Here is a 12,096-nt window from a genome sequence, read left to right as displayed (position 1 = left end):
CTTTTTTGAGCTTTGTTTTGATTCCTATTTACCTGAACTTTGTGGTCACATTTAAATGGAGAAGTTAAATTAGTTCTGTTGATTTCCTGAGCCATAAGCATTGAACTTTCTCTCGTTTAAAAGAAAATATTTCCCTTCCTTGGAATTACAGCTCAGCATCTCCCTTCACAGTATGAAACCTTGAATGAAATATGCTTCAGTGTTATCTTTTTTTTGCTTATAATTCTGCATGTTTTAATCCGTTTTTCTCCTGGGTAGCTGTTCTTTTTTTTCTACCTTATTCCTTCATTCCCTCCCTTTTTTGTGTGTATTTCCTTACCAAACTCATGGTTGTTTAGTAATCCTTTGGTTTTTTCCTCGGCTTCCTCAAAGCTGCAGAATTACCGTCGCCTCTTATCCCTGATTTATTTATTTTGCCTCTAATTTTAGGCTTTTATGGAGCCAGGTTGAGACAGGTCAATTCATTAGTGTTTAAATGAGTGAGGTGCTTAAGCCTTTTGTCTGCAGACTGCTCAGCCATTTATGGAACATGGTGCCAGTGCCCCAGCTATGCTGTTGTTTTAATGAGGCTTATAGCTCACTTGCTTTTGTTTGTCTTGATTTTTAGACCGACAGCTGCAGCGCTTTGAGGTAAATAGTGGTTTTTGTGTACATCTCTTTTGGTGCATTCAGTCCTTTGTTTAGGTATCGTCGCACAGACACACACACACACAGTTCTACCTTGTGAAGATGGTAGTCAAATGATATCATGTGATCTATAATTATCAATCATGATCACGCTTCATACCCACAGTCGTGATCATTACCACAATGTTTTTATAAACACTTTGGATTCCCAGCTATACCCCCACCTGTTGAAAGAATTAAGCTGCTGCTTATTAGGGCCCTGTTTGGAAGAACAAAGCCAATAACATAGCAGATTGCCAAGATAATTGCAAAATCAATTATAGTGACAAAATTGGGTTGATTAAGTGTGATCAATTTATGGACTTTAAATTTAGCTAGCAGGCTTTATTGCTTGCTGTCCAAGGAGTGCATCTGTGAAGATTTTACCAATATTATTGATCTAGCTTATTGGGATTGCAGATAAATAAATTCCAGTCATTTTTAGGAAATGAGCAAACGAAGGTATGGAAAAACTATGTCAGGTAAATTTTCCTCACTTGGGCACATACTTTGTTTTAGTTCTAACAACAAACTAATAAGTGAGTATAAAAGGTGAGTCGATTTTAAATAATTCCCTGCTTAATATCATTAAGCAATCCCAATATTAGATTGCTTTCACTGTGATGTGTGCATTTCCCTAAGTGGATTGCCTTACAGTGTAGCTGCTGGGGTCTAGATCCTTATAGCTGCACTGTAAGGAGGGAGGAAGATGTTTTAGTTTGAGGAGGGTGAGGCTTTTAGTAAGTATTCTCATAGTCCAAACGAAAGGATATGTGATTCACTGAATGTTTTTGATTGCATATGTTTTGAAAGTAAAATACCTGTTTAAAGTACATGTAAAACTGTGACAATTATTTAAAAGGTATGAAATGGCACGTAACATGAGAATCAAATAGAGTCTAGTCTTACTTTCACAAGTATTAAAGAACTGCTGCATTAATGCAGCCTGTTTTTGTTTATCATACTGTTTATTTGTAACCAAGATCGTTTTTATACGAGTGTTTGTGACTACAGTTTCTAGACTATGCACAGCACTGTTATTTTGTCAACACTGTGCACCAAATGAAATGGAGGAGGAAAGATAAATCTTGGAAAGACATACTGCTGATTCAAGTTTTCTCCAGGTCTGTTTTACTCTGTTTTGCAGCTGCTATCACTCATTAAACAATGGCAGTCAGTATATTCCCACCACAATGCCTCTGTTTCTGCTTTCCAGTGCATAGTATCATTGAAGAGAAAAATAATTACATGAAGAATATTGCCACTTTTAGCTATGTCATTGTATCTTTGATGAATGCAAATGATCTATATATGTAAAAACAGTATTTTACTTAATAAGATTTTATGTAGGAAGATAAGAAGCTCATTATTATATCTAATAGTAAAAAACTTGACAGTATTTTAGGGGTCATAATGAATGGAAGACATCTTCAAATGATCAGTGTTATTATCTGTAAATTTCTGGAACATTAAGGGAAAAAAAGTAGAGTATAAAAAGTGATTCATTAAATTATTTTTATGCTATAAAGGCACATTGACAGCAACAGAGTAATTTATATCAAGGTTGTGCCAAAGAAGCTCTTAATATGACATTTCTAGTTGCTAGAAGGTACAAGTTTTGTGTCTGCTCAGAGTCGTCTTTTTACAAGTATGAGCTTTTAATACCAGCTTTTATTTAGGAGTTTAGGTGTTAATGCTTTAGTTGTAATTAAACAAGTCGCATACCTTCTTTGCTGTATATTGGAATTCCGTTATTAGACAGGATGTTGGTTTGAATGAAAGCTCGACCAGTAATTTAAAAATAATATTTCTTTTCATTTTAACTTAGATTCGATGATGACATTTTTCTCTCTGAACCCAGGATTTGTTGTTGTTCTTTGAATTTTACTCCTGAATTTTACTCACTCACACACACACACACACACACACACACACACACACACACACACACACACACACACAACAACAATAATAGATACCCATGCAGTGCCAGAAACAGCACTGCATTGACACTTAAGCTGCGATTACACAGTGTTTTTCTTCAGATGCTATTTTGTGAGGTACAAAAGTAAAGATCTGTTTTGGCTACCCTGCCAAAGTAAGCAATGTAGGATTTCCTCACAGGATTGCAGTTCACTTTATATGGATTGAAAGAGGCAAAAAAACCACAAAAAATGTCAGTCTACAACTTCACCCTGGCAACTGTTGGTTTGAAAATTTTATCTTGCCCCGAGGTTTGTCTTTTTAAAATGTTAAAACAAAGATGAACTTTGTCCAGATCTGTAGTTTGTGGTTTTAACTCACTGTGTGCCATGAGGCTAATTTACATGCAGACCATGAAAAGCTATGGTTACAATGGTTACAATGAAGTTTTCTACCATGAACTTTTTTTTCCAACTCTTCATGCTGGCAGTCTTGGATTTTTTTTTTTTTTAGGGATAACTAAAACTGAGAGAAAGAAGTGTAGCATTTGACCTTTTTCAGTGACTCTGACGGTTTTAATTAGTGTTTGATCCGGGGAAGTGTATTCGAAGATCCAGCTGATGTCATTGTGTAAGCAGAGCACTGTGAAGCAGATTAAGTTGGCAGAACTACTCGAGGCTTTTTATTGTTCCGAAATCTGCTCATCCTACAGAGTTTGTATTGCAGGAGACAAAAACACTTGGTGTTTAAAATGTGCGCATCAAATTGTCAAATTCATGTGCTACAAGCCAAATAGTTTTCCCTTTTGTGAACAATACTACATTAGGTTCAAAGCTACGTTCTATATGTAAGCAGGGATTGATGTTCCAGTTTAATCTGCAGGTTCCCAAATCATGCGACTTTCATATTGATTATTAAAGAAAACAGTTTTTAAGAGTCATCATGATCAAATTAGTTTTAAAAACTCATACTCAGCCTAACCTAACAAGATGATACAGTAGTTGGCTAGAGCACGGGGGTTATTGCATTCAACAAGATATCCTTAATACACAGAAAACAGTGAAAGCTCCTTCTTTTTGTCTGTGTTTTAGGTAATTAACCTGGGGCCAGATCTGTGCCAGAGATGGATTGCCATCATAAATGACTACTTTAGTGGAGTTGAGGACTTTAGTGTACATATAACTTAATCCAATCTACTGCTGACATGGGTGCACACCCACCTGCCTCCTGGGAGATTATCCTGAATTTTTCACTGCTCTAAGCTGTTGGTGTCATGATACGTTGTGTGGCAGGCAGGGGAAGGACCCAAGATGCAGATTCGCAGACACGGGGATAAACTCAAAAACACAGCTTTATTGCTGGCCACGGGAGGCAATACAAATAAACTAAAACTGGGAAAACTAAAGCATGAACTGTACAAGGGAACCGAACCACGGGGAGAATTACACACAACATGAGGGAGAACACGACGCCGAACAGAGGGAGACTCAGACAGAAATACACAGAGGGTAAACGAGGAAAGTGGGCACACACGGGGAACACAGGTGACACTGATAATCATAACGAGACAGGGCGGGGTGAACTGAACATGACATGTACAGGCACAGAGGTTCAGACAGGAGGAGAGAGAGCACGGGGAAACACAGACGTAACAGGCTGGGGAAACATGAAACAACCACAAAGGGAGACGAGGGCTCATAAATACATAGAGGGCACACAGGGGGGAGAGAGCCATGAAGGGAAAACACTTAGGGAACAACACAACAGGGCAACTCAGAAAACATGGCCTAAATAAGGAACAAAATACAAAAATACATGAAAACTAAGAATACTGGGCCCACATGGCCCAGGACCATGACACCACCCCCCCCTAAAGGGCTGGCTCCCGACAGCCCAAACCCGAGAAACAAAAACAAAAACAGAAAACAACCCACCCAGGGCGGGAGGCGGGGGACCAGGACGGAGGGACCAGAACGGGAAACAAAATAAACAACAGAAAACACGGGAGCACATGACCATAGTCAAAATAAAGTTCAGGGGGCCGACCCAGAGCCCACAGGCACCAGAGTTCACGGGTCACACGGTCGGGGGGCCGACCAGGTGGGTGGCACCGGTGGCAGAGCTGGTCCGGAGGCCGGCCGCGCGGAAGGCAGCGGCGGCGGCGAAGGAGACGGAGCAGTTCAGGAGGCCGGCCGCGCGGAAGGCAGCGGCGGCGGCGAAGGAGACGACGACGGAGCAGTTCAGGAGGCCGGCCGCGCGGAAGGCAGCGGCGGCGGCGAAGGAGACGACGACGGAGCAGTTCAGGGGGCCGGCCGCGCGGAAGGCAGCGGCGGCGGCGAAGGAGACGACGACGGAGCAGTTCAGGGGGCCGGCCGCGCGCAAGGCAGCGGCGGCGGCTCTCCAGTGTCAGGCGTACTGGCCGAGGCCCGGTGGGCACAGGACCAGTCGAGGCGGGACCAGGCGAAGCACAGGCTGAGGCTGCAGCGGACCAAGGCTCTGAGGAGGCTGCAGCGGACGAAGACTCGGAGGCTGGACCAGACGAGGACGAAGACTCGGAGGCGGGACCAGGCGAAGCACAGGCTGAGGCTGCAGCGGACGAAGGCTCTGAGGAGGCTGGACCAGACGAGGACGAAGACTCGGAGGCTGGACCAGACGAGGACGAAGACTCGGAGGCTGGACCAGACGAGGACGAAGACTCGGAGGCTGGACCAGACGAGGACGAAGACTCTGAGGCTGGGCCCGGAGCTGGACCAGGCGGAGCAGGAGCAGCTGATGCAGAGGCCGGACCGGGCGAGGATGAAGGCTCTGAGGCTGCAGCGGACGAAGCACAGGCCGGAGCTGCAGCGGACGAAGCACAGGCCGGAGCTGCAGCGGACGAAGCACAGGCCGGAGCTGCAGCTGACGAAGCACAGGCCGGAGCTGCAGCTGACGAAGCACAGGCTGAGCCAGGCGTAGCAGAAGGTGGCTGGACGGGCCCCTCGGACCCTCCAGCTGACGTGGCATGAGGCTGGTGCGGTTCTCCTGAACCCCCAGCTGACGAGGAAGGTTGCTGAACGGGCCCCTCGGACCCTCCAGCGGAGACAGGAGGCTGAACGGGCCCCTCGGACCCTCCAGCTGACGTGGCATGAGGCTGGTGCGGTTCTCCAGAACCCCCAGCTGACGAGGAAGGTTGCTGAACGGGCCCCTCGGACCCTCCAGCGGAGACAGGAGGCTGGTGCGGTTCTCCAGAACCCCCAGCTGACGAGGAAGGTTGCTGAACGGGCCCCTCGGACCCTCCAGCTGACGAGGCTTGAGGCTGAACGGGCCCCTCGGACCCTCCAGCGGAGACAGGAGGCTGAACGGGCCCCTCGGACCCTCCAGCTGACGTGGCATGAGGCTGGTGCGGTTCTCCAGAACCCCCAGCTGACGAGGAAGGTTGCTGAACGGGCCCCTCGGACCCTCCAGCTGACGTGGCATGAGGCTGGTGCGGTTCTCCAGAACCCCCAGCTGACGAGGAAGGTTGCTGAACGGGCCCCTCGGACCCTCCAGCGGAGACAGGAGGCTGAACGGGCCCCTCGGACCCTCCAGCTGACGAGGTAGATGGCGGCGTGGGAGCCGCGGAGTCCTGGATGAGCTCATCCGAGCTCCCAGCAGGAGCTGATGCAGAGCCAGAGAGATTTGAGACCCCTGGCTGGATGTTAAGCTGACCAGCGGACCGTACTGCTATCGGGGCCTGCGCTACAGGCGGCACTGGAGCTACTGGGGCCTGCGCTACAGGCGGCACTGGAGCTACTGGGGCCTGCGCTACAGGCGGCACTGGAGCTACTGGGGCCTGCGCTACAGGCGGCACTGGAGCTACTGGGGCCTGCGCTACAGGCGGCACTGGAGCTACTGGGGCCTGCGCTACAGGCGGCACTGGAGCTACTGGGGCCTGCGCTACAGGCGGCACTGGAGCTACTGGGGCCTGCGCTACAGGCGGCACTGGAGCTAACTGAACTGAGGGCGGCTGCGAGGGAGCTAACTGAACTGAGGGCGGCTGCGAGGGAGCCAACTGAACTGAGGGCGGCTGCGAGGGAGCCAACTGAACTGAGGGCGGCTGCGAGGGAGCCAACTGAACTGAGGGCGGCTGCGAGGGAGCCAACTGAACTGAGGGCGGCTGCGAGGGAGCCAACTGAACTGAGGGCGGCTGCGAGGGAGCCAACTGAACTGAGGGCGGCTGCGAGGGAGCCAACTGAACTGAGGGCGGCTGCGAGGGAGCCAACTGAACTGAGGGCGGCTGCGAGGGAGCTAACTGAACTGAGGGTGGCTGCGAGGGAGCTAACTGAACTGAGGGTGGCTGCGAGGGAGCTAACTGAACTGACCTGGGAGGAGAAACACGAGCAGGAAAAGGAGCAGGCTCAGAAAAAACTGTCCGAGAAATGGCAGGCTCAGGGTGCCGGTGGCGAGAGTGCCGCTTCTTTTTATCCGTGGAAGCGGGCGGGGTGAGCGGTGGAAGTCCCTGGCAACTCCGGGGACCCCCAAGAGCCAGTCGAGTCCCCCGGAAAGAGCGCTCGTCATGATCAGGAGCGAGCCACGGCTCCCTCCCGAACTCTTCCACTAGCTGTGCGCCTGCGGCGTGCTGCTGCCCCTCGTGATCGACGTCCAGGACCCCCACAGCGTCCGCGGGGCGCTTCGTGGAGGGCGAGACAGGACGTAGCAGTGCGCGACGGCGGCGCTGACGCCGGTTCTTTCTGGAAGTGTGTACGATGGATGCTGGAGTCACCGAAGCAGAGGGTGATGTGGCGGCGATCTCCTCGTCGTCCGCCCACATCCTTGCCAGAAAAGAGGCAGGCGAAGTAAAGTCTGAGCAGTGTGGGGAGGGCGAGCGGCTGGTCCGAGGCGGTGCAACAGGTGTGAGTTCCTCCTCTGAAATGAGCCAGGGCTTCCAACGAAGCTCGTCCTCCCGTAAGGCTAGCAATACCTGCTGTCGCTCATCGTCGTCGAAATCTGTGGCCTCCACCATCTCGGTGCGCTGGGCTATGTAGTTTGACAGTGGCGGAGACGAACTGTGAGTTGATGGCGGTGCAGCGGTGAGCCTCAGAGTCCCTACTCTGACTGCCTCCGGCTCGCGAGGCAGCGGCAACGACAACCGTTTGCGGGTCGGAGTCGTAGGTGCGGAGGCGGCGTTTAACACCCTCTGGGCCAGCGTGCGGGCGCGAAGCTCCTCCTTCAGGGGGGCCAGAGAGTCGAACGCCTCAAAAAGCTGGGGAAACCGCCGGAGCTGTGGCGCTTGCTGGAGGATTGCGTCAATGGCCGCCAACCCGCTGGACACCACTCTGGGGTCCGTGCACCCACAGATGCGCGTCATGAGCCGGCAGAGCCGTTGCAGCTCCTCCCCAATCTCGTCCGGACTGTCCGCTGGGTCTGACATGGTCAGATCGTACTGGAGGTCCGCGGAGGGGTTGTGAACTGCTGGGTCCATGTTGTGGTCGTGTTCTTCTGTCATGATACGTTGTGTGGCAGGCAGGGGAAGGACCCAAGATGCAGATTCGCAGACACGGGGATAAACTCAAAAACACAGCTTTATTGCTGGCCACGGGAGGCAATACAAATAAACTAAAACTGGGAAAACTAAAGCATGAACTGTACAAGGGAACCGAACCACGGGGAGAATTACACACAACATGAGGGAGAACACGACGCCGAACAGAGGGAGACTCAGACAGAAATACACAGAGGGTAAACGAGGAAAGTGGGCACACACGGGGAACACAGGTGACACTGATAATCATAACGAGACAGGGCGGGGTGAACTGAACATGACATGTACAGGCACAGAGGTTCAGACAGGAGGAGAGAGAGCACGGGGAAACACAGACGTAACAGGCTGGGGAAACATGAAACAACCACAAAGGGAGACGAGGGCTCATAAATACATAGAGGGCACACAGGGGGGAGAGAGCCATGAAGGGAAAACACTTAGGGAACAACACAACAGGGCAACTCAGAAAACATGGCCTAAATAAGGAACAAAATACAAAAATACATGAAAACTAAGAATACTGGGCCCACATGGCCCAGGACCATGACAGTTGGGTCCTGCCAGTGTGATTTGAAATTTCCCCTGGAAGTGCAAACTGTAATTTGAGGACAGTCAATAAAAGGGAGGTTCTGTATTCAGGTGCTGAAGCAGTTTGGAGGTTCAGTCCCTTGCTCCTCGTCTTGACGTGACAAAGTATCCTTTTAGAAAACACCAATCCATAATATGTTGCTGATGTTAGTAGAGTATATTGATAAAACCAAATGATTTTCTGTAGAAGAAAAGAAGGAAGTGATGAAAGATGTAGGGGGAATTTTATATTGCTCAGTGGATGATAATTTTACATTTCATTTACCTTGATATTGGAGTCATGACAGGTGATTCTGCAATGTGCATAATATCACACAAAGCTTCAGGTGTCTATACTGAATGCATTTTAACACCATCCTTCATAAAAAACTTGTGCTTCCTGTGTAATTTTTGTACAAAGCTGTGCGTTTTGTCAAATGCCTCTTACTGCACACCAGTGCTCCAGCTGAACAAGCTCAGCTGCTGCTGTTTTACTCTCTCTGATATGTGACTGTTTTATAGATGTTTTGAGTTGTTTCAAGACACACACAGATTTGTGCGCACACATGGAGAAACTATCAAATAGCTAAAGAGTTAAAATGCCTTGCTGCAAAGAAGGATCTACCTTTACCTCAGTGTTGGGTCACAGTTATGGTGCTAATATACATTTCTAACTGTGCAAATTTAGAGGTGGCTGATCCCCCCCCCCCCCCCCCAAAAAAAAAAAAAAAACAAAACATTCTCTCTTCTCTCTACCTTTAGTGTTAAAACTTTTATTTACTGGATGGGAGTTACAAGGTTAGAGAAAAGAGTGCAACAGGCTGGGGGAGAGAAGGAAGTCAAAAATCAGAAAAAAGGAAGCGAGAAATGATAAAAGAAAAAACAAAAGTGACAGGTTGATTTGTATACAGACTCTTCAAACAACAAAGATTCCACCCACGTTTTGGTTGATACCGTTTGGAAGAATGCAAAAATATGTTTTGTTTATTCTATTTCCTTCATTCATTTCTTCTTCATTAAGTCTGAAACACTGTGTACAAGGCAGTTATCGCGCAACTCACGAGATATTCAATAATGAGTAATTTTATGCTTCTGTCTTCTAGTCAAAGCCCCGTCAATTTAGCTTCGTAAGGCACAAAATTGCTGTAGAAAAATAAAGCTTTGAACTATTGATTCTTTCCTTTGCTTTGGGTGTGCTTTGAATTATTTGGTAGACAGCTGCACGGCAATCAGAATAGCTGCATATTTTGAGGCTGTTGTGTGAAGTGTTTTGTTGAAATTTCAAAGCTTTCTGAATTATCATTCATAAACGGGCAATATTTTTCTGAAAGCCTGTTCTGGTGTCTTTGTCTTGATGTATGGAATAAGATCATCTTCTTTCTGTTGTGGCACTGGAGTAAGACGATCATTTGAAACGGTATCAAAGACAAGGTAATTGATAGTGCTGCATTAACTGTTTTTTTTTTTTTTCTAGTAAATGAATTAATTGGAAATAACAGAAATAATAAAAGGCTGCATCCATTTCAAAAGCATGTGACACACACAAAAAATATGCTTGCAAGGATGTATTAACCACAGGCAAAAACTGCATCTCAGCCTTGTTTTTTTTTCTCTCCCTGGTTTTGTAGCTGGTCTTCCTCCAAAAAAATGACTTTGCCCAGAAGCAAATTAATATAATAACTTTAATACACTCATATATAAGTAATATAACAGTGATGCTATTTAATGCTTTTGTTTTCTATAATTTTTGTGTTTATTTTTGTGATTTTCAGGACATCCTTAACAACCTGGACCCTCTGGCAACAGGAGAATTGGATGATGATGACCTCATGCTGGACCTCCCAGAGGATGGCTTGCATGGTCAGAACACCTGAGTACTTGCAGACATACACACATAGACATGTAGTTCCTAACTGCAGTTATCTTATTCAGATTTGTAAGGTTATTTTACGGCCATGAAAATTGCTGCAGCTTTATTGGCTAGAACTGTTTATTTTATTTATAAGCAGATACTTCCAGCAAAGCTTTTCTGATCAAAACTGTAAATTAAACCATTGCCAAGGCCAGAACTTTCTATTTCTAGTAGTCTCATTATGTGGCATATAATGGCTTGAACAAATTGTATCCTTGGGTGAAGATTTGCCTCAGAAACATCCAGCAAACTCTTTTAATGGATACAGGGTTGTCTGTAATGTGGTGGACTCTTTTAATGTTTGATTGATGAAGTTATTAATTTCAGCTCCAAGTCTGACATAAAACTGGCTTTGGATAAGAGCTACTTTCTAGAAGTTTTCAGCCAGCTGTTTGGCTGTGTTTATGACGGATGAACAGATGCACATGTACTTGGTACGTGTGCCTATGGTACACACACAACCAAAGTAGATATACAGGCTTAGCAAGACCTGCCTGTACATATGTTTCTCTTGACAGCATCAGTATGGTTTTACATGATTAGTTTAATGCTTTTATATTCAGACAGCACGTCACCCACCTCTGCCTTGATCCTTGAGTCTTGGCTGTTTTCTCTAATCATTTTCACTTTTCACTGCAAATTTAATCAAACTCCAGATTCATTAAGATTGAGTAAAATAGCTTCTATGTAGGTGTTAAAGGTAATCAGGTCACATCATTACCACCTCATAATACTGTTGACAGTATTATTACTGGACTCTTCAGATAATGTTTGTCACAAGGAGAGAGAAGGGTTGAGATTGACCTCTCATGTCATTAAATCTATTGAACTCGAGTGGTTTTAAGATTGAATCACTCATTCTTATCAAAGTAGAATTCAAGGATAATAGGTTTAATGCACAATACCTCTGACAAGACTCCCTTCAACCTCCTAAAAGGCAATGTAGATTTTGTGTGCATGCTTTCCTGTGCACATGCAAGGTTATGAGATTAGATTTGAATCTGTGCTTCCAAGTAAAAAAAAAAAAATAGAATAGAAACAGACTGTTAGAAATTTCATGAACGTAGAATTTATTGTGTACTTGGCATACCCAGGAAATTTGCATCAAAGTATATATTGTCTATAAACAGTGATCTCCTTGTTTTTGAGAGAGGGACACAGAGACACTCTAGAGGAATGTGAACTGGAATGTCATCGCTTCCTAATCCTTTTCGGGTAGCAGCCATATTTATAGCTCAGTAAGTCATGGGTAAAGTTAGTGTCATGTGAGGCAGAGTGAAAGCAAGACAGGCTGAGGACTCCAGTTTGACCCAGCCCACAGGGCAGGCCGAGAGATGTGGGATACGGATGGGTGTTACTCCTAAAGACACCCCGGCTCAAAACAGGAAGAGCAAAAGGGGAGAAGAGGACTTAAAAAACAAGTGGAGGATAAAGGAGGCCTCACAAAATCTTTTCATCCAGCTGTCAGGTCACTTGACAAAAAGAGGGGCCAGAGTTTTCCTCTCTTGCCTGTCTCAGCTGGTGACTT

General features: G+C 46.6%; 2 protein-coding genes across 7 annotated transcripts in view; one reads left to right on the top strand and one right to left on the bottom strand.

Annotated features, from left to right (window-relative positions):
- The window catches only part of ccser2a (coiled-coil serine-rich protein 2a), a 51,321-nt gene that overhangs the window by 17,877 nt on the left and 21,348 nt on the right, over window positions 1-12,096 (top strand). For all 6 annotated transcript variants that reach the window (XM_085427719.1, XM_085427717.1, XM_085427718.1 and 3 more), the window contains one exon: window positions 10,429-10,516. In XM_085427719.1, coding sequence (XP_085283845.1) covers window positions 10,429-10,516 — 88 coding nt within the window. The remainder of the gene's footprint in view (window positions 1-10,428; window positions 10,517-12,096) is intronic.
- LOC146655448 (uncharacterized) lies at window positions 6,916-8,639 on the bottom strand. The gene is made up of 2 exons (XM_085428794.1): window positions 7,084-8,639; window positions 6,916-6,929 (listed from the first exon to the last, which is right to left on the bottom strand). Exons 1-2 carry the CDS (start codon window positions 8,051-8,053, stop codon window positions 6,916-6,918), a joined length of 984 nt encoding a protein of 327 aa, XP_085284920.1. The 5' UTR covers window positions 8,054-8,639.

This window comes from Rhamphochromis longiceps, linkage group LG13, assembly GCF_057381845.1.
Source record: "Rhamphochromis longiceps isolate RC_006_pf linkage group LG13, R_longiceps_female_GT1.1, whole genome shotgun sequence".
NCBI classification, from domain to species: Eukaryota; Metazoa; Chordata; class Actinopteri; order Cichliformes; family Cichlidae; genus Rhamphochromis; species Rhamphochromis longiceps.
The sequence above is the reverse complement of the archived record's forward strand: the minus strand, read 5'-3'. Positions and strand labels throughout refer to the sequence as shown.

Coding starts and splice junctions, on each gene's coding strand:
- LOC146655448 (XM_085428794.1), bottom strand. CDS start 8,053: ATGACAGAAGAACACGACCACAACATGGACCCAGCAGTTCACAACCCC.